The sequence below is a fragment of the Eleginops maclovinus genome, chromosome 22 (assembly GCF_036324505.1).
Source record: "Eleginops maclovinus isolate JMC-PN-2008 ecotype Puerto Natales chromosome 22, JC_Emac_rtc_rv5, whole genome shotgun sequence".
NCBI classification, from domain to species: domain Eukaryota; kingdom Metazoa; phylum Chordata; class Actinopteri; order Perciformes; family Eleginopidae; genus Eleginops; species Eleginops maclovinus.
Window position 1 is genome coordinate 5,254,777 of NC_086370.1, and position 21,823 is coordinate 5,276,599.

General features: G+C 38.8%; 1 protein-coding gene across 1 annotated transcript; it reads left to right on the forward strand.

Annotated features, from left to right (window-relative positions):
• Positions 1 to 3,721: 3,721 nt before the first annotated feature.
• On the forward strand, positions 3,722 to 20,589 carry slc1a4 (solute carrier family 1 member 4). Its single transcript, XM_063875085.1, has 8 exons — positions 3,722 to 4,401; positions 9,039 to 9,081; positions 10,810 to 10,875; positions 14,437 to 14,603; positions 15,438 to 15,671; positions 15,929 to 16,123; positions 16,281 to 16,415; positions 17,278 to 20,589. Exons 1-8 carry the CDS (start codon positions 3,881 to 3,883, stop codon positions 17,519 to 17,521), a joined length of 1,605 nt encoding a protein of 534 aa, XP_063731155.1. The 5' UTR covers positions 3,722 to 3,880; the 3' UTR covers positions 17,522 to 20,589.
• The last annotated feature ends 1,234 nt before the right edge of the window (positions 20,590 to 21,823 follow it).

Below are 21,823 nucleotides of genomic sequence, written 5' to 3' on the forward strand. Positions count from 1 at the left end.
CTCGATTTGTCTCCTTCCTTTTTTGATATTGTGCAAAGTTATTGTATATGCATGCGCACATACACAGTGACATTCATATTTATATAATATGCTAAAAAAACACGGGTATGGGGTATATAAAGGGGCACTATTATGCTTTTAGGGTTTCCTTTCCTGTAGTGTGTCTTAGGTTTTAGTGCATGTAAATGGTCTGCAAAGGCTAAAATCCCTGTGTCCTCTCCAGTAGGAGTTTATCCCCCACACACTCCCGCCTACCTGAAAAGCCTCCATTGGACTCCTTTTCAAATCAAAAAAAGGAGTCAATCAAATTGAATTCAGGCCATGTATTAGGTTTAAGAAGGTTAAACAGAGAGTACTTTTGCAGTAAGTCGGTTGTTTCAGAGGGGCTGAGGCATGTTTAGGAAATATTGGTCCCCCACTTGATCTTCTTTGTGCTCCCTGTGTGTTTTTTAATCTATTTTAGCAGCGTAGAGCCAGCATTTGCCACTGTTAAACAGCCATGACTCCTGATTCGAAGGCCGACGGTTATTTCCAGTGTTCAGGCCGCACAGCTGTGAGAGGAAAGGGAACAATCTGTCTCTACTGGAGGAGGGAGAGTTTAGATCAACTTAGCAACAGCACATCTGAGGTCAGTGAGGACAGCACAAGAGAGAGGGACGCTTTTCTGTCTGTCTGACATCAATATCATGCTTTTTATTTTATTATACATATGGCTTTTATGGCAGGTGTATGTTTCAAACAGAGTATTTTTAGTATTCCTCAAAAGAATCCTCAGCTTTATCAAAAGATTCCTGTTTTTCAATGAATGTAAACAAAGTTTGTTTTGTACTCCTCTTTAATTACACCACAATAATAAGTTGATGTTTTTGTTCCCAAGTCATGTAATATTGAGTTTTTCTATTAGTGGTAGTAGTAGTATTTCCCCCCCTCTAATTCAACAATAATATAAACAATCAAGGTACATCGAATCCGAGTTAGATGAAACTGGCGGCGGAAAGCATATATTTCTGTGAATTATGCAAGGACCTAAAATCCCATAGCAGATTTACTATAAGCGTTGTGAAACATTTTGAAAATGTATAAACACAGATTGTTACAAGTTTCAAGGTAACAACAAACAGTTATTTAATGATATCAATGCAATACCAGAACAGTAAATGAATGACAAATTAAAGGTCATATATACAGATAACAATATCATTTGCTACAACCCTTTACAATGACGTTTTAAGATACACCAAAACCATCACCGTCTCTTTTTTATTCTTAACAGTTGTTGGTTCACTGGACCAATGAAAGTCAATTAACATATGTTTGTGAAATCTGTGAGTAAAATATTACTAAAATGATACTTTGAGATTTGTGTTGAGTCTTCGTCATATTTTAACATATAATCGAATGACCGCGTGAACTTGATTTCATAGGGTTATCTTTTATTGACTTTTTTGTGTCTTTTGTGACACCAAACAAAGGCACTGGTGTTTTGAATAATAACAACAACAACAATATTATTATTATTATTATTATTATTTGTAGCTATTGTTTTTAATCATGTTAGTTTCAATCTTAAATTAAAAAAATACAGATTTGATCTGTTATTTGAAATTTTACTTCAATTTCTTGTGTACATATAAATATTGGTATTTTATTTTAATTTATTTAATCTTTTATTGGACGTTTAAGATCATTTTCGGAACATTAGCTTAATATAACTGTAAATAATAATTATAATACAATCAAAACAAAACAAATACAGAAAAAGGCAAAGCAATATGCTTTACAAAATGGGTGAATAAATAAAAAAGACACATTTTTCAATGTTTCTCATTTGCTATATGGCTTTTCTGCAGGCATGTACCACTGAGTGTGATGTGTATGTAATCTAGTTTTATTAGACCACCATCTAGTGGTTCACTAGCAGAGGTGCAATGAGGGTTGACATGAGTAAATGTGGTTCAATACGTCAGTGTTTACTGCCAGAGGAGCAACAGCGCCCTCTAGGAGGCAGAGCGCTGGCCTTGGTGCTGACAGCCCTCTGCTCTCCAGCCATCAATCACACACCTGCTTTAAGGGCCAAAATTAATCTCACATGGATTATTGAAAAAAGATGCAATGATATATGAATCAAACTCGATGAATTTACCCCTAACAGGTTCAGTGTTCAACATGGTTTCGCAGAAAGACGCCCAGCATGATCATTTGTCTTCCACGAAGTCTGATGTTATAATTAGCTATGATTGCTCAACGGGAACACCTAGAGCATGCATGCATAAATAAATAAAGCAACAAATCAGATGTCAATGTTAAAAATATATATTTTTTTGTATAGAAAACAAAGATATTCTAGGGATATTTTGGGTTTTGCAAGGAAATAACATAATTGGAGGCATTTTATTTTAACACATTTGGTCAATGGGAGAGTGTAGCATACTACAAATATTTAAAACATTTGTTTTTATATAAAGCACAAAGAAAAGAATGGTAAAGGTCAAGAAAAAATACACCAAAAAGTGTGCAAGGGACCATTTTAAATTGTGATTTGTAAAGGTAAGTGTTATTGCTGGAAATGCAAGATAATTACAGTAGAACAATGGTAGCGTCTCACTCCTTTTTTTACATTCCATCTGGCCATTTTACACTTACAGATTACAATGAAACTGGCAATCCAGTGGCGGCTGGCCAATAGAGGACGCTAGGGCGCCGCCCCACCACTCACCTCTCACCACATTTCCTTGAATAAGACATAAAAAAATAAATAATAAAATAAAAATATTTCGAAATATATGTATATATTTTTTTAGATGTGCAAGATAAATATTTCATAGTTAATGATGAGTAAAGTTGTTTCGTTCGTTGACATTGTCTGATTGGTGACGTATTTCCGCCCTGGGGCGCAGGAATCTTTGCCCATAGACTCTCGTTAAAAGTTGTACATGCGCAGTAGCTCCTCTTCAATACAAGAGATAGGACGATGTTGGGGCGCACCTCTCCTGCGCCCCGAGCTGAATGCAGCTGGATTTGGCGGCGGGGCTAACGTCACAGCCTTCTGTCATAAAGTATGTGTATTGTCCATGTTATGATATATATTATTTAAATATACAGATATAGAGATAGATCTAGAGATAGATAGAGAGATAGATATAGAGATAGATAGATATTTATTATATATGTATATTGGCCCTCTGTGTAGTAATATAGCACATCTGTATATTTGTTCATACTACATCTGTTTATACTATGCCAATTATTCCCACCTCTTTATACTGCCCTTATCTTTACATAACCACTCTTAGCTGCATATACTGCACATACTCTATATATCGCACTTGTTTCTCTTTGCACTTCTATCTATCTATCTATAATGTTGTTTTTGTTGTTTTCATTTATGTAAATACACTCGTTTGATACCTTAGTACATGTATGCATGCTTTTTTATTTTTTTAAATACATTTTGGAGTTATAGCCCCCCCTGGAGAAAACTCCACCAGCCGCCACTGTGGCAATCATATACTATTGTAAATCCATGACTAAAATGGTTCTGCCAGACATATTTTAATGAATAATCTGTTGTTCCACTCCTATTGCATAATATTTTCCTTATAAAGGAAAGTGTGCCACATTGCCAGGAAGCCCGGCAATCTCCGGTGCTCTTGCATCATATGCTGCTGCTATAAAACCCGGGCTGCTGTGCGCATGATCCAATGCCTTTCTGTGTCGTTGCTACTTCTCCATTGGCTCTCCCTCCGCTCAGCGCGCAGCCTTCACCACTGCCCGGCCTCCCCACAGCACAGTGCGTGCGCCGAACGAGTGTGTGCACCGTTACCCACGCTGCCAGGATCCAGACACCGCTTCCCACGCTGTTTCTAAGAGGGGTAAAAGGATGGAGAAAAAGAGCGAGATCAATGGGCACGCCATGCCCAGCTCTGCGTCCACCGATATGATCGTGGAGAAAAGCGCGAAGATGAAGAAGAGTTTCAGGAAGAAGCTGATGGAGTTCCTGAGGAAGAACCTGCTGGTGATCATGACGGTGTCTGGGGTGCTGGTGGGCGTCGGGCTCGGGATGATGGTCCGCAACATGAACCTCACCAAGGCACAGATGACCTACTTCGCCTTCCCCGGAGAGATGCTCCTCCGGATGCTAAAGATGATCATTCTGCCCCTGGTGGTTTGCAGCCTGGTGTCCGGCGCCGCCAGCCTGGACACGCGCTCCCTGGGCAAGCTGGGGGGCATCGCGGTAGCCTACTTCCTGGTGACCACGCTGATCGCCTCGGGGATCGGGGTGACCCTGGCCTTCATCATCAAACCCGGGGTGGGTGCTGGAGCCCTGAACACCAACGACCTGGGGCTGGAGAGCATCAGCAACAACAAGGAGACCACCGACTCCTTCTTAGACCTGGCCAGGTACCGTGAACGCAAAATCTGTTTTCTCTCAACATGTTCAACAGGCTCAGTACTTTCAATTTGTATTTCGTTCCAAAAACGTGTTACCTGTGAGAAAATGTATTCGGTAACGTAATCTGACTAAATGATTTGTCCCTTTATTATCGTGCACACCAATGGTACCTTAACGTCTCAGATGCATGCAGGGTTAAAAAGAGTTACTTTCAAAATGTACTTCGTTACAATAAAAAGTTATCTGTAAGAAACATGTAATCTTAACTTGGTATGAAAACATAAAAGTAATGTGACCTGATTACTTTCTGTTACTTTTGGATTACCTCAATATCAAATGCAATGCAAATAAATACAAGAGAAAGAAATATCAACAAGATGTTTCTACTTTAAAGTATTATGTAAGACAACAGAACTATGTGACCTTAGAAAAGAAGGAACCAAGGTATTTATTATCAAAATAATATATATCTTTTTTTGTAACCTGATTACGTAATCTCAATACATGTAATCCGTTACTCGTATACAGGTTTGGGGAATACATGTAACGTGATTGCATAATCAGAATACAGAAACATGTAACTGTATTTCCTTACAGTTGCAAAAAAACCATGTAATCAGATTACTGTCAACTTCTTCCAACATGGGGATTACTAGCAGGATTACAATGTTACGATACATTTCCAGTACAAACCAAGTGACACCTTTAACTGTATAGGCCAGTGTCGTGTGTCTAGCTGATCAGTATGATATTGCAGCAGCTCCGAGGGGAATCACCTGCTCTTGTAAATAATGAATGACATTACAGAGCAGGTCAGTGTACCCTGCAATATCTGAAAAAAAAATACTGACGTTTGTATAGTCATAAGAGGTCACAGCTGTAGATCTGGACTACTGTGCTGTGCTTCTAGTCAGTGCATTAGTGTGAAAGGGCAGGGGTGGACAATTTAGACCTAGTCATACCCTATTTTGTAAGTAAAAGTATTTTAGATATACTTTATGTGACCTAAGTAAAGGTTTGATCAACAATCATTCTAAGCATACTACACAATACGGGACAGTGGTGGAGGAAAGTATACGCTGAACTTGTGGCACTAACAGTATGGATGTGTGTGTATATATATATACTGTATATAGAGTCTAGATGCAGCTGTTCCTTCACGCCTCTCTCTTCTCATTCTGACAGGATTCAAAACATAGTGCTTGAATAGCCTTATAATACAGGCTGTATATAGTAGCAGTAAAATGCATATAGATTTGGGGATTATATTTTATGGGATTAGGTTATTACAGTTACAGTTACATAAAAAAGATTACTGCAACATTTCTAAAAATGGAAGTTTACTAGCAGGATAACAATGTTACTAAGAAACTAAAAAATAGCTCATCTTTTTTGTTGTGAATGGACACTTTTTTACAGGTAATTATAGTACTGCATGCACCTGCGATGTTTAGGGAACATTGGTGTGCACAATAGTACAGTATCAGCTGCAGATTTAAATTCTGTCCTGCTCCAACCTTCCTGAAAACTTTCCAACCACTAAAATATAAAGTTAAAGTGTAGGACTGAGAAATACAATCAGCCTGGCCACCTGCTATTGTGATAAGGGAGAAAGCTGACAGCAGCAGTTGGTTTCAGTTTGTACTACGGTTGGGGTTTATCAGTCGACCTCTTCTGTCTTTTTAAAATACACTCCACTCTTCAAGCAGCTGTCAGCTTTCCCTCACACTGTGGGCAGGGCAGCTGGTAATGGAGGCTAGAGAAGCCCTCCATAAATACTTGGTCCCTTTACTGTAGTTTAAATTGGATAGATGCAGCAGAAACAGTAGTCATCCTACTTTTCTTCATAAAGGATTGATATGCATTTACTGTATGGACAGTCCTCATACATGGACAAACAGGAGTCAGAAGCTTACTCTGAGTTGAATTTCCATTTCACTCAAACTCTTATAAAAAACAATTTTCTTAAACTCAATGAGAGTATGAGAGTAGCAGCAGTCTGGAAATACTGTGTAACCGGTAAAGGTCCTGCATTCAAGTTATAAAAAAAGTGTTAGCATCAAGTTATACTTTGTACTTAGAGAACCAAAAGTTAAAGTACTGATTTTGCACATTTGGCCATTGCAGGCATGTACATATTCTATAATGGAATTTTAACAATGAAGAATACAATTTAGAAGCTACTGTTTTCCACATCAGATTTTATGAATCAGGTCAATCATGTGTCGAAACTGTCCAAAAAGAACGTGCAAACTGTTGCAATAAGTGTATAACTCAGAATCTAATGAGTCACTCCTAATCACATTAGCTGGAAAGACTTTTCCCCCGCCTTGAATTAAACAGACTGTGAATGATGTTTGGCTTCAATTAATAAGGAAATCAAGTTGTTATGCAACAGCTTTAAAATGAGCCTAAAGAGAGGAGCCAGTGGGGCCCCAGAGTTGGGGGTGGGGGTCTGTGAGAAAAGCATGCCAGCTCCCAGCTCTGGTTTCCCAGAGTTAATCCAGATCCTCGCACTGTTCATGTGACAGCAGAAAACCTGACTGCTTTCTTGGAGAGAAGAAGAGTTCGAAACCTTGTGTGGGTTCAAGAACTCACCAAACAAAAACATATCTTAGCAGCATTTTGAAACAAAGAAGTGACTAACTCACAAGATCAGGGCTACCTGCCAGTTTAACCCGTGGAGCTGCCACATTTGATTTGACCCTGAACTGCAGGCAGAGTTGACACAGGTCATGGGGTTACAGACTGAGCTGTGGTCCGGCCATGGGAATAGATTTGAGCAAAGTCGGTATTACTTTGCACAATACAGTGTAGCCACAGAGGATAAAATTACAACCAACACGCTAATACATGGAAAAGGCCCGCAGGCTTCCAGTAATCCCTGTAGGGTTGTTTTACAGTAGTGAAAATAATCTCAGCATGGTGCCTGTCAGTGAGTGTGGAGGAAAGGGTTTTCATAGTAGATTTATAAATGATGAACTTCCAGATAAGTCCTGAATAATGGCATTTTGTCCAAATGACGTTTAAAAAAAATAAGCACTATGTGAGGCAAGCCCGTTTATGTGCCTTGGTTAATATTTGTCAAACATGTGTAGAGTATACAATCATTCATGTTCCCCAGAGGATTCAACCAACGGATTTATTTTAGTTATGACTTTTTTCATGTAATTGCTGTTATTTGTTCTTGCTCCACCACTCAGACTCATATATCATAATAACAATTTCTAGTATTGCAATCACATTTGATACAAACATTGATGCTCCCCAGAAGATGAAGACAACTCACTTTGGTGAGCGTTATGAGGTTTGAATGTTGGCTTTTTTTATGAATGTCTCGTCAGCTATAGCGCTAATTAGCAAATTAAACTTCATGACACACCGAATTATAGCATTTTACTAATTAATGGTAGTGTGTCAGGCTAATGCTTCATGTATACAGACTTACATTGTTGTCAAACATGTGTAAAGTTAGTCTTTGTTGTTGCTGTCAGTCTTTTTCGCTCCACCACTTCGGTACAACCTCAAATATCTCAACAACTATCGGTGGTATTATCGTGGCAAAACCCTTCATGCTCCCTACAGGATTAAGCCAACTGACTTTTGGTGATCTCCTGATTTTTCATGAGGTTCACTTTTGGGATTTTAAGGGAAGTGTCTTAACTACTTTTACTTCTTTGAAAATGTTAGCTGAACTAAAAAAGGCAACATTGGGAAGTACCTGCTAAACATAAACTTGGTAACTCTGTCATTGAGACTATATTAGCAAATAGCTTTCATCAGTACAGCTAAAAAGAGCTGCTAGCATGGCTGCAGACTTTCTCACTATTTGGCTGCATTCAAAAGCAAGCTTATGTCCTGCAATGTGCAATATATGTATCCTATATGGTTTGTATGATCGAGAACCTGCAGTGCAAAACAGGATTACACATTTTCTTGGTGAGCTTAAGCAAAAGGTCCAAACATGTCTGGTGTTACTTACAGAAGTTTTGTAACAACTGCAACAAATATTAACTTTGGGTTTCACATGGCACAGGAACAGTTGTTTTTAACAGTGTTTGGTTGTTTGGTGTCTCCAAAAACAGGATGCAGTAAGAACTGCCAAGATGAATGATTAACAATAACTTGTAACGTTTGGTTATCTGCGATCTTTGATACTACCTCTCTCAGGGAAATAAAATGATCTGTCATTCATTGTAGAGTACGTTAGTATTTTGGGTAGGAAGCGGCACAAAAGAAACCCAAGAATTCACCTTCACGATTCAAAGTAACAGCATTGCAATAGATTATATAAGATTACTGTTTATTCGGGTTAGGGTTGTCCTTTCTTGTTTGTGGAGTCAATTAGCCAAAAATAAACTGGTTTTAGCAAACAATGTAAATTATATGAAAGGTACTTATCTAGGTATGAATTCATTCCATTTTTTGAAATGTAAAGACATGTGCTTTTAAGAATAAATATACTGTTACAGGAGGAACGCCTTTATCATTCACATGGGGTTTTGACATTTTTTCCTACTGGGAAGGTTTTTGTTTTTATTCAACCAACCACAGGTTAATCATTTGCCTAGTTTTCGGTTCAGTATAGACATTAATCAGGAAGCAGTTTCTGTGGATCTAACTTTTTATTCTCTTTCTTTCACAGGAATTTATTCCCAGCTAATTTGGTGGCTGCTGCTTTCCGTTCTGTGAGTAACAGCACGTCAGTTCACCACACCACATTGTCCTCTATATTATCTTATAGCCCTTTTTCATCATCATTCTCCTTGCCACCTGTGTCTTGTAAGGATTTATCATCAGAAGTAACGTCTCCAACCAGGAACTATATATCCTGGCTGTAACTCTTGAGTCTCATAATGCCTCTTAATGAGGGGACGCTCAGAATAGAGAGCGCTGACCGCCTGAAAGCTCCTTTTCCTTGTCCCTTACCATCCGTTACCATGGCGAAACCATTCCATTCCACACAGCCTAGCAACCCACCTTGCTTCAGTGCTCTTGAACGTGTCCCGCTTTACTTCCTAGAATTATGATTGTGTCTGTTAAGACTAATCTAAGAAGCAGAACATATCAACATTTGGGGATGCAGGGAAACCAAATGCACATACAAAAAGTAAAGTGGCTTACGCACACAGACACTCATATCTGAACCAATTGCTTTCCTAAACCAGGTCAGTGAATGATAAACTCACAAACAAGGTAGTTACTTTGCGCAGAAAGAGGTAAAGGGGTTTCAAAGTGCAGCCAGTTCACAGAGTTCGATATTCAGCCACTGCACCCAGCCTATACTTTGGCAGAGCCCCTGTGGAATGGGCCCAACTGTGGATTAAACCAAGAAAGCAGAGAAGAGGGGAGATTTACACAACATGACAAGCAGCTAGATGCTTAAACAGCCATTTGAACAAATGGAGTATAAGATTTAGATTATGGGGGAGGCTGTCTTTTTTAGTTTTGTGAGTGTACTTATGTACTGTATAGTATGTCTCTTTGCATTTCATTTCAAGTCCATAGATCTTTCAACATGTGGGTTGCAGGGCTTTTTAAAGCACTGCAGAGAGAGGGGGGGTCATTGTTGCATTGCTGGTTGTCTCCATTACTACTGAAAGACTGTCTGCACTTTAATGGACAGTTTGACGCTGGCCCCAACCCCATGCAGATGCTGAATTCCTTATAAGAGCAATAGAAAGACACAAGTAATGCTATTTGTGTCAATGATAAACATTTAAAGTTTTAAAAAAATATATATATTTATCTGATTTCTGACAATATTTGCTGATTATTAAGCTTACTTGTCTGCACTCCTCCAAACTGTAGGTCATTTATTATGAATACGTTACTCAAACAAACCCTCTTCAAAACTATACAAACTATCCCTGTTAGCTGTTAGCTTTGCCCAGCATAAAGTTTGGCAGCAGTTGGAAACAGCTAGCCTGGCTCCTTCCGAATGCTCGAATGTTTAAAACTGAAATAATAGTATGACATTTTAAGAAGAGTAAGATAAGAAGATCCATACCTCTCTAATGTCTGTGGAGAATTATGGAAGTAGAGTTTGGAGAAGATTAACTTAGCCTGGCATAACGTTTGGAAGCAAGGGGAAACAGCTAGCAGGCCTCCTTCCAAAATGCTCAAACGGTTGAAATTAAAAGAGTAGTTTGATATTTTAAGGACTGTTAGATAGGAACATCAAATCCTCCATCATGTTTATGGGTAATTATGGAGGTTGAGCTTGGAGGAAATTAGCATAGCTTAGTTAAAAGTGTGGAAGCATTCGAGACAGCTAGCCTTGCTCCTTCCAAATGCTACTTAATCAAATCACATAAACAATAAAAAACACAGAGGGGAGTCTTATCCTTTACATGTACGGGAGAATGTATGTAACAAATACGTATGAGTTAAACTACCTTTCCTTTATCTTGCAGTATGCCACTGATTACAAGATGGTTGCTGTAGGGAACGACACAAATGGGACCACCCTCTATCAAAAGGTATGAACTGATAGCATCACATGTATAGTCACACACACACACACACACACACACACACACACACACACACACACACACACACACACACACACACACACACACACACACACACACACACACACACACACACACACACACACACACATTATCCTTGTGTCAAGTGCTAAAAATTGCACTTTTGAAAGGAAAAGTGGTTGGCTCCAGGCGGCTTTTAAGTGTGTATTTGAATCCTTCATGTAGGCAAACTCCCTGAGTAAGCACTGTGTGAGAGACTAATGGATGACCTGGTTGAGGGAGAATGGATTCAAGGATGATCAGTAACATGTGTGATCTGTTCGGCTGGTCAAAGGGTAATGTCCCAGAGAATCAGGTGGCAAATATCAGGAGTGGATTTCTGGTTTCAGAACTCATGTAATAAAATGCCCATCACATATTTCCTCTTATCATCACAGTTTTTTATTGTTTATCACCTTAATGCATTTTAACGTTAAAGGCACACAGAGTAGGATTTATTTGTTGCGGTTCGTAAACATTCAGACTTAGCTATCAATAAGTAGACGGTTTTCATGTAGTAAAATGATGTCTTACCTCATGTTAACCTTCAATATGTTAAGTAACACCTATCATCTGCTGGCAATTCTATCTGATTTACAATGATCGAAAAGTTCCTTAAAAGCTACTCTCAACCAGTTAAGGTACTCTGATGGAATAAAAGGCTTTTCTTTACATTGCTCCTTAAAGTGTGAAAAAGTGTAAACATGCAAAGAGCAGATACCAGCAGAGCACATCTCCATCAAACAAAGTGTGTTTATTCAGTGCATTTTAAGCTCGAAGGCACAACGAAGGGTAAGTAACTCTGTCAAGAGTATTCATCCTTCCTTTCCACACATGCCATGAAGATATATCTTTGTAGTTCAGACAACAAGCTTTAATAAGCTGTCTGAGTTTGCCAAATCAAATCTTAGTCCTTTTTATTGTTTCATTGCTGGTGTGTTATCAGAGCACCATAATGCACTTGCATGATGTATTCCTCTGCCACAGGTTAGCAAGCACTGCTGTCAAGGAAAAAGACTCCTAATAATTGAAGAAAACTACTATCTCTGACATAAATGTCACAAAATGATAAAAACCTCGTAGCATCAAGTTTTGAGTTTGGTGTTTAAAATAGTTTTTAGTAGTTGACAACATGTCTGTGCTTTGCTCCTTTAGCAATCAGCTTGACAGAGACTCCAAATTCTTCCACTTTTTTTACGATATCGTCTGCATAAAGATGATGTGGTATGTGCATGGTGTTTTTTCTATTTCTGAATAAATAGATCACTAAATAGATCAGAAGTGTCATCGGATATCTGGAAGGTGTCAGTAGGCTCTAAAAGAAGTGCTTGTTGGATTTTCAAATAGCATCTAAAAAAAACCCTGTTCCACAACTTTCTGATGCAAGGTTTGACTTCACACAGACAATCTTTCTTCACACAACCAATTTTATGTCTTTCACGTGAACTGCTGGAGGAACCTTGTCACGGAAAGAAGTCCAATAGTGTACAAAATGATCCTCAATGGTTTGTAATTCAACCACAAAAGACCAGTCTATTTTCAAACCTTGGCTGGTACAACTTTAAAACAAGTGCATTCAGGCTGACAAAATGATTTCCGTTTCTATTGATTGGTGAGCTTTTAGTTCGTCAAGAGTGTTGACCAGTGGCCAGGTCAGCTTGACCTACCATTATCCATTGGGCCTGTGTTAAACCTAATGTGTCTGTCTAATCAGGGGACAAACAGCTTGGCAGTGGGCTGGTTGCACATTACTAGATTTCCTCTGGGCCTGTCATTACAGATGAGTGCATGATTAGTTTGTCGGTGTCAGAAAATTGGGCACAAGATCGGAACCCAAAAAACAGATGGGTGACATTCAACTGACAGTTCAACTGTCTTTCTCATATTAGCACATTCAAGTGTTTAGGCTTTCTCGTCATCACCACCCTGTAAGCTGCTACAAAGACTTCATTTAAGAGTCTTCTGCAGCTACACACTCAAATGGTTCAATGCCGTTTGACCGTACAATCAAAAAGAAAATCAAACTACTTCTCTCAAGTGGCTTTTGCCTTCCCCTACCGACCCTGTATGATGGGGCAGACAGAGTTTTGATCTTGGAATCAGTCCATGGTATTTGTCTGTTGTGGGTCATAGTGGTGTGCCCCAGCAGTGCCAGGGAATGAAGCTGGTGGAGCTGTGGGAGAACTGCGAACAATGGGGATTGAGCTCAGGATTTGTTCCTGTCCTTGTTAGTTATCCATCATGCAGTTCACTGAATCCTCATCTACCCCATAACCCACATACACACAGATTACTCTGTTTCAAGAGGGGTTCTACAAAATACAGCGGGATATAGCATCACTTTTGTTTTACAAGCATACAACTCCAAAATGAAAGGATACAAATGTTCTTATCACGTACACTATACTGTATGTTGCTCGACTACTTGTTCAAAAGAGAGCTATTTGAACCACTAACGTAAAGATCGCCATTAAGTTTTGTAAAAACAATGGATTCATCTTTAGGTATCCCCTGATTTGGACTTTCTTATTGAAGGAAGATGATTTGCCATCTACTGGATGGATTGGAACAAATTGTAATTCCTAGACCATGTCTTGTGATAACTTTGGTGATCCCTTGACTTTCTGCCATTCTGCCACACGAAAGACAATTCTGGTTCTAATGTGAAAATACTATATGGTTCTTGATTGCATTGAACAAACACTCATGTGATCTATGCCGAACAGCTGATCACCCCGCCTACACTGAGGATGCACTACCTGCAGTTGAAAATACAATCCTAAAAAGTTCCTTGTTTCAAAACTGGCTTTAGTCCTTGGATGTGTAAAGACAACAGCATACAGCATCGGAGGCGGGAACGCATTCATATCTGGTCCTATATATAGCACATGCACTTTCGTTGCCTCCAATCCACAGTGTCAGGACCGATCTCTGCTCAGTCGAATAAAAGTGAACAACCCTGGATTCAGCTTTGGGCACATTTTAACAACTTCCAGGCCCTAATGATAAAGGTCTGCAACTGATTGCACTTGGTAGTTGATTTACATCAAACTCCTCTTTCCCAATGTAAGTCAATGGAAAAAAACAAACATGATGTGATGACAGACGTCATGGACAGACACAGAAGTTGTAATACCACCGTTTGCCACAACGGAAATTTGCTTCAACGTCCAGCGCACTTCCTTTGTTGGTTTAGTCATGTACGCTTTACTCACAGTAGGTGTGGGTGACCCCAATTCTAGGTTTGAGAAATTCTTAGAATGTGTTGATAAAAAGAAGAAAATAATGCATTGATAAAAGACAATAAAAACAGTGTGACTGTGCGTGCTGCTATACCGAAACATAAAGGGTATGGGATTGCAAACCCAGTCATGGCTGAGAAAACCAGAGCTGTGGTTTAATCACATATTTCTAAGGTGTCTAAGAAAGTACAATCACACAGTCTCCTTTCCACAACCTCTTCACTGTGTTAAGTCTCCCACAGTCCGACTCTTCTGTGTGTTTTAGGTCCCCTTTGGTACAGACACGGATGGCATGAACATCCTAGGTCTGGTGTTATTTGCGATGGTGTTTGGCGTGGCGCTGAGGAAGCTGGGAGATGAGGGGGAAGAACTCATCCGTTTCTTCAACGCTTTCAATGAGGCTACTATGGTGCTGGTGTCCTGGATTATGTGGTGAGTGAAGTTGAATGCATGCAGGATTCCATAGGTATAAATAGTTATGGTACATTTGTACTGTATCGGATGGTAACACTCAACATGTGAAAGGTTGTATGAGGTAGGCACTAATAATATTAATAATAATAATAATAATAATATTAATAATAATTATAATAATAATAATAATAATATATTGTATTTGTATAGCACACTTTAAAAACAACATGTTCTCAAGGTACTTCACAATGCTATGGGGAGAAAGAAACAAACTAAAATGAAATAAAAGCTACCTAAGGATCATATTTAATAAAATACATACATTTTTTGTTAATAATAATAATAATAATAATAAAAAAGAAATTCATCTAGTGAGCTGAGTGTCAAAAAGATAAAAGAAAAAGGTTAAGAGCATAACATGTTTAAATATAAAATGAAGCACAGTCAGGGAAATGCAGTGAGGAACAGGTGGGTCTTTTCTTGAAGACTGAGAGGGATGCAGAGGTCCTGATTCCACAGATGAGGGCCGAGGGAGGAGAAAGCACGATCTCCCATGCTGGCCAGTTTTGTCCGGGGAACAGCTCGGAGATTGGTGCTGGATGACCTGAGGGTGCGTGATGTTTTTGAGTGTTGTGTACTAAGCAAGTCCTGTAGGTAGGTGGGGCCTGTGTGATTAATGGCTTTGTAGACCATGGTGAGGACTTTGTAGTTGATCCGGTGGGTTACGGGGAGCCGGTAAGGTGAGTGAAGGATGGGGGTGAGGTGTTCTGATTTCACTGACAGTCTGTACCTACCATTGGTTAACGTTGTCATCCCACATTCTAACTGCTTTCCTCCTCTTGTGTCCCACAGGTATGTCCCTTTCGGCATCATGTTCCTGGTGGGCAGTAAGATTGTGGAGATGGAAGATGTGGTTCTTTTGGTCACTAGTCTGGGAAAATATATATTTGCTTCAATCCTGGGGCACATTATCCACGGCGGCATCGTCCTGCCCCTCATCTACTTCGGCTTCACTCGCAAGAACCCCTTCAGTTTCCTGTCAGGCCTCATCACACCTTTCACCACGGCCTTCGCCACCTGCTCAAGGTATACCGTCATGTCAAAGGGCCCCATATGGCCTTCACTCAAACAGGAAAAGAAGTTCTGCATTTTAGTGATAGAGTGGAATGTTAACACTTCCTGATCCCTCGTCTACAAGTCAATGTTGTTCTTAACGTGTTGTAGTTGTGTAGTTAGAAGCCTGAACTGTGTGTAATTTAATTGTAACTATTATTGGTATTGGTTTTAATTGGCTTATAAGTTTGAAATGATTATGCTGTATCTTTATCTGTTTTTTTCATCAGTTCAGCAACTCTTCCCTCCATGATAAAGTGTGTCGAGGAGAACAATGGAGTCGACAAGCGCATCAGCCGCTTCATCCTTCCCATTGGGGCCACTGTCAACATGGACGGGGCAGCCATATTCCAGTGCATCGCTGCTGTCTTCATTGCTCAGCTCAACAATCATGAGCTGAACGCTGGACAGATATTCACCATCCTGTGAGTTCAGGGAACGATAACAAGTTTTCTTCCTGTTGCTCAGCATGAGAAGAAAACACATACCAAAATCCACATTCTATTGATTTGTTCTTACATTGAAAAGGCTGCTATCTGTTTTGTGTCATGAGTAATATAATTATGTCATAATTATTGCCAGCGTGACAGCTACAGCTTCAAGTGTGGGCGCAGCAGGCATCCCAGCTGGCGGCATCATTACCATCGCCATCATCCTGGAGGCCATCGGCTTGCCTACCAACGACCTATCCCTTATGCTGGCTGTTGATTGGATTGTGTAAGTAAAGCCTGGGAGCAACAACTGAAATTGAGAAAAAAAACCACACAGAGCTATGTCTGATCATGTTTGTAAAGAAGTTGCCAACATTAAAAAACTAGTATGCCACAAAGGGAAACCTGAACAATCTGTTGTACCAGATTGCTTTGCTAGAGTAAGGAACACACAACAGCAGCATGATAAACACGAACAAGTTGAAAAACATAAATGCTTTACCTGTGTTAAACAATACAAGGTCCATCTGCTGCAGAAGTGTTTGGCTATCAGAAGCAATTTTCCTAATGCTGTTTTATTGCAAATCCATGTATTCACTGGTAGGGGCTTGTAAGTGGTGCTTTTATAAGCACTTGCTTTTTGTTATCTTAATGGGAAAATATTGTACGTTGAATTATTACGAGACAATTTTTGTAAATATTATTGCAGGTCCACTGCATGGTACGGCACATTACTAGTTAACCACCTGTGTTGAGATTCCAAGCAGGCTGAGCCCAAGCCCACAAGAACAGCCAATTTTCATATTGGTCAGATTATGGAACTACAATTTACGGGACTGTCACGTCATACCGTGGTGCCAAAAAGACACAACCTTTATACATCGATGGTACAGATTAAGGTAAAACACTGCAGGCAAATGAATGGTCCAGGAAAAATAAGTGGCAGGATTCTAAGGTTTAAACCAGGGCAAAGTACTATTTGCAATGGAAAACAAAACATAGGAAAAGACTGGGTACCAATAGTTAGTTTGTAGGGTTAGTAGAGTTAAGGTTAGGGTTACAGGTGGGGCCAAACAATGACCTTTTCCATGTTTGCTTCAGGCTAACTGAACTCAGCTTTCGGTCTCTTACACCTACTTTGTGTACAGGGATCGTACCACAACGGTTGTGAATGTGGAAGGCGATGCTTTGGGAGCTGGAATCCTCCACCACATCAACCAACAGGAAATAAAGAAGCAGCAGGAGTGGCAGCAGCAGCAGAATGGGGAGCTGGCTGAGGTCCGGGTGGAGGCGGTGGCCAATGTCCAGGCAGAGGAGGAGACCTCCCCACTCGTCAAGCACCAAACCAAAGCCTCAGCAGCCATGCCGGAAGCCATCGAGTCTGTCTTGTGAACAGTGCAAGACTTATCTTTCTTGCCGCCCAACCTTTTGGTATTTCTGATGTCGCTGCTGATGGGACACCATTCTCACTCAGAGTCTATTCAAAAACACAAGGTCACTGATGGATCACCTGGAGGGAAAACAAAGTGTCATAGCAACAGTCAGTCTAGAGCATTGACATTTTACAGTGCATCTAGTGCTGCTGTTGATATCTCAAAATTCAGGGACTTGGTTCAAATAACTGGGTTTGCTGCAAATTAGGATAAAATGAATTTCAGAACTATTCACTTTTAAAACATTTCCCCAATCTAGTTAAAGAAATCCCTTGAGGTACTTCTGTTTGTATTTTTTACATTTTTTACGTATTTTGCTAAAGTCAGTAAGGGAAACACGTGATGTGTACAATATCCCTAAAACATTCCCATAAATGTCGTAGTTGTGTTTGTCTGATGTAATGAGATGCTCACAGCCATAAGTTTGTACATTAGAGCACCTCAAGTGCATTTCTTAGTTTTTATCTTCAGACAGCAAATACAACGGCCAACATAAACGGTAGAACACTTAACAACCAAATGCTGACAAGCCAAAGTGTCTAACAAGTGCTTGACAGTATCTGTCCTAACTTATTTACACGTTTGGGATGCCTGTTCAATCACTTTAACTTAGCTTGTGGAAACCTACGTATTTGCATTTTATTTGTTAAACTAATTCGCTTTACGTTGTTTGATTGTTTCAAAGTCAAATTATTGTGGAAAAGGGAACTGTTTTGTCCCAATTTTAGAGATGGTAGTTTCATAATTCAGTGAGATGTTTACAAGATGTTTGTATGTGCTTTAATTCGCTGACTGTCAAACACTAACCCCTTAAATCAAAGGCTAAGCATTTGGCCTCATGCAACCTGTTTATCTATTGATGAACTGTTCCCATATGGTAAGGCATTTTGAACGTTGCACCATTTGGTACTGTGGTTTTTAATGTTGGAATTGCCATTATTGTGCGGAAAAAAGGACTAGGACATAAAGCTACCATTGATGGTTGTTATATCCCCTTATTGTCCCTGTTTATCTTAGATTAAACAGAGCATTTTGGGTAGTTTATGTAACTGTGGTTCTATTTAACTCTAATGGAAAAAACTCAAAAAGCGAGGGACACGACTTTACCATTGCCAACGTTCCTTTAGACATTTGCTCCTAGAGGCTTTGTAAGAATCCTCTAATGGCCCCACGCAGCAGTCTTGGTTAGCTAGCGATCTCATTTTTTAACATAGTTAGCCATGCAAATGTGTGCATGTTGACGTCTTTTTTACTCGATCTGTTACAAAATACTTTCTAACAAAATAATTTTCTGACTTTGTGTCAAAAAGTTGTTTTTGTTTTTTGAGCTATTTCTAGCGGTAATGTAACAAACTAAACAATTATGAAAAGATTGATTCATGGAAAAATATAAGATAAGCTCCTCTTGTTGAGATAGCAAACTAGGAGATATATAATTGCAACCCGCTGATGTTGTCTAAAGTTAAAGGACTGCTTAAAGGCATATTCACGGGACATAACTACAGTTACCGAACATCAGTTTGCAAGTACGGTAAACACAAGAAAACACTCCCATTTATTAACATTTATTCAAGTTATGGTTGTCAGTAAGGTCAGTAGTTTAGGATTAAGAAATCCACGAGGAATTCACTCACAAAAAAATCTTCATCAAACGTTTACACATAAATATTGGACCAAATGGCACGATGAGTTCACATCGTACCGTTTAGAATTCTTTGGGGAATCGATCCTTTGTGTTGGTAATCCAGCTCAGTGGTGTCTCATGGGCTTGCATCATATAAATCTGAAAGTGACACAGTTTTGCTTAATATTTGGATTGTAATTGTTTTAAAAGTGTTAATCCCAAACTATTTCACAAGCCAGAACCCTTAGTGGCTAAAGTGCTTCATCTTTATGGTAGATTTTGCTTGATTTAATCCAGTCCGTGTTTTTGTGAGTTGCTAGATAACTGTAAGGCTGGATTGGCACCATGCCGTAATTGATATCTGCAATATGGTATACTTTAAAATAAAGGAAACTGCCATTTTGTTTTAATATAGATTAAGCAGGAAATATTCCTTTTGTATGCAAGACATGACTAAAATAATTAGCCTCTGCTGACCTCTAGTGGTGATATGTTAGTGAAAATGGTGAACTGAACCATTGTTGGGTCAAGGCTTCAGAGTTTTCAGCAGGCTTTGTTGTGACATAACTCGTAATATTTCCTATTTATTTCATCTGTTATCCAACATTCATGGGGAACAACTCCTCCATTGCCAAGTCCTGTGATATATTACTGTGTTTTGGGTAAAGACCCCTAAAAAGTTGAAGGAACATCATGAAGCTTAATGTTATGTTGCTGTCCCCTAACGTCTGAGGTGCTCATTATGACGAGATGGTACTGCTTCAGTTCTGGTGTGTATGTTGATACTGTGAATTATAAGGTACATTAGTATATTTGAACGTTTCTTACTCATTAATTCAGATTTAACTGATTACTTTTTTAAGCTAACCACTGCTCTGTTAACCTTTATGGTTAGATTTTCTTGAGTATATCTGTTACAATCACATGTAATCACATGTAATCACATGTAATGTGTAACTATACATATTTATTTTAATTGTTTCGGATTGTTTGTACTTTCTCTTTTTAACACTCTCAGTGTTCATTTTTATCACGATAACATTTTTAATGAATTATTCTGCCAGTGTATCTGATGTTAGAGATGCATTTTAATTCCTGGTGTGTCTTTTTGGTTTAACTCTGCCTGTGCCATGTCCGTGTCTAACACTGTGCGGCTCTGCTGTTGGTCCTGCTGTCGGTCCTGCTGTCTTTCAACATTAAAAATGACACAGTACATTTTTCATGCCACCCAAACGAAAAGGCTGCTGTTTTCTATGACTTATTATTTAATGTTTACACAAACTGTTAGCCTGATTGCATTCAGCTGAATAAACAAGAGGCTTATTTAGGCTTTATTAAGGTTATTAAGGCTTGAGATTATGTATATTATTATTATTATTATTATATTAAATATTCTTTCAACATTTTGCCCTCCCTTACCCTTCTTATCTGTATATAAATATATTTGCTTTATTTTATCTTTTTATTGCACATTCCTACTTGGACTTATTATCTTTTTCCAAAAAGAAAAATGTTCAGTATTTTTATTTTTATATATATATATATATATTTATATATATATTTTTTAAACAGAGCAACTGCCACAAAACATTTTTTTTCCCCACAGGATGAACAAAGTATTATATATTTTTTCATGTCTTTTTTCAAATGTATTATTATTATTATTATTATGATGATGATGATGATGATGATGATGATGATGATGATGATGATGATGATGATTATTATTAAGGTACAATACGGATGATAACTTGCACTAATTCATCTAATGATGTCCTCTGTCCTGTTAGTTACTGCTTCAAATGACTGCAGGGATATCTGTTAAACAAAAGCAGACAGGTGGATAACTTTAAGTTTGAATCCCCTTCAAAGTTGAAAAAACTAAGACTTAGACTTTTGAACTGAACAGCAGGAAAAAGTCCAGCATGTGTGTGTGCTTGTTTTGTCCAGCTGTGCCTGTCTGCTATTCTCCCACAGCCATGCCACCGGTCTACTGCTCCCGTTATAGTAACACTTAGAGGCTTATCACAGGGGGAAAGCTTGTTCCAACTACATACAAGAACAAAACACTGCAGGTGACTTTTAGTATACATGTGTATATTTTGATGTAATATAAAAAAATATTCAGTTTTGATTTTATTGATTATATATTTTTTAATTCCAGCTTCTTAAACATTTTCTGGTTTCTCCACTCATACAGACATCTCCTCGGTTTGAACACAAATGATGTCATCCAGGGCTTTGGGAAACACTGATCAACATTTTAATGACATTTTATAAACAAAAAACTGATAAATTGATCAAGAAACTGATTGATAATTAAAGATATCAATCATAGATATGGGTCAAATCTCCCTTTACACCAAGGTCGGATGTAATTTAATTGAGGTAAATATGTTGAGAACAATCTTAAAAATGCTCATATATTTAGCTAGTATGAGTTGCAAACGCAATTTTTTGTGTCTCTTGTGTTGCGGGTTGCCATATTTATTGGTTAGGCATGTTTATACTCCTGTCCCACAGCAACTATAAGCTCCTTAGCTGAGTATAGTCTCAGCTAGTTTTTCCACCGCCGACTTCAACAAATACAAACCATGACTATGAACAATCATTCATTCAGTGTGCAAGAATGGCATG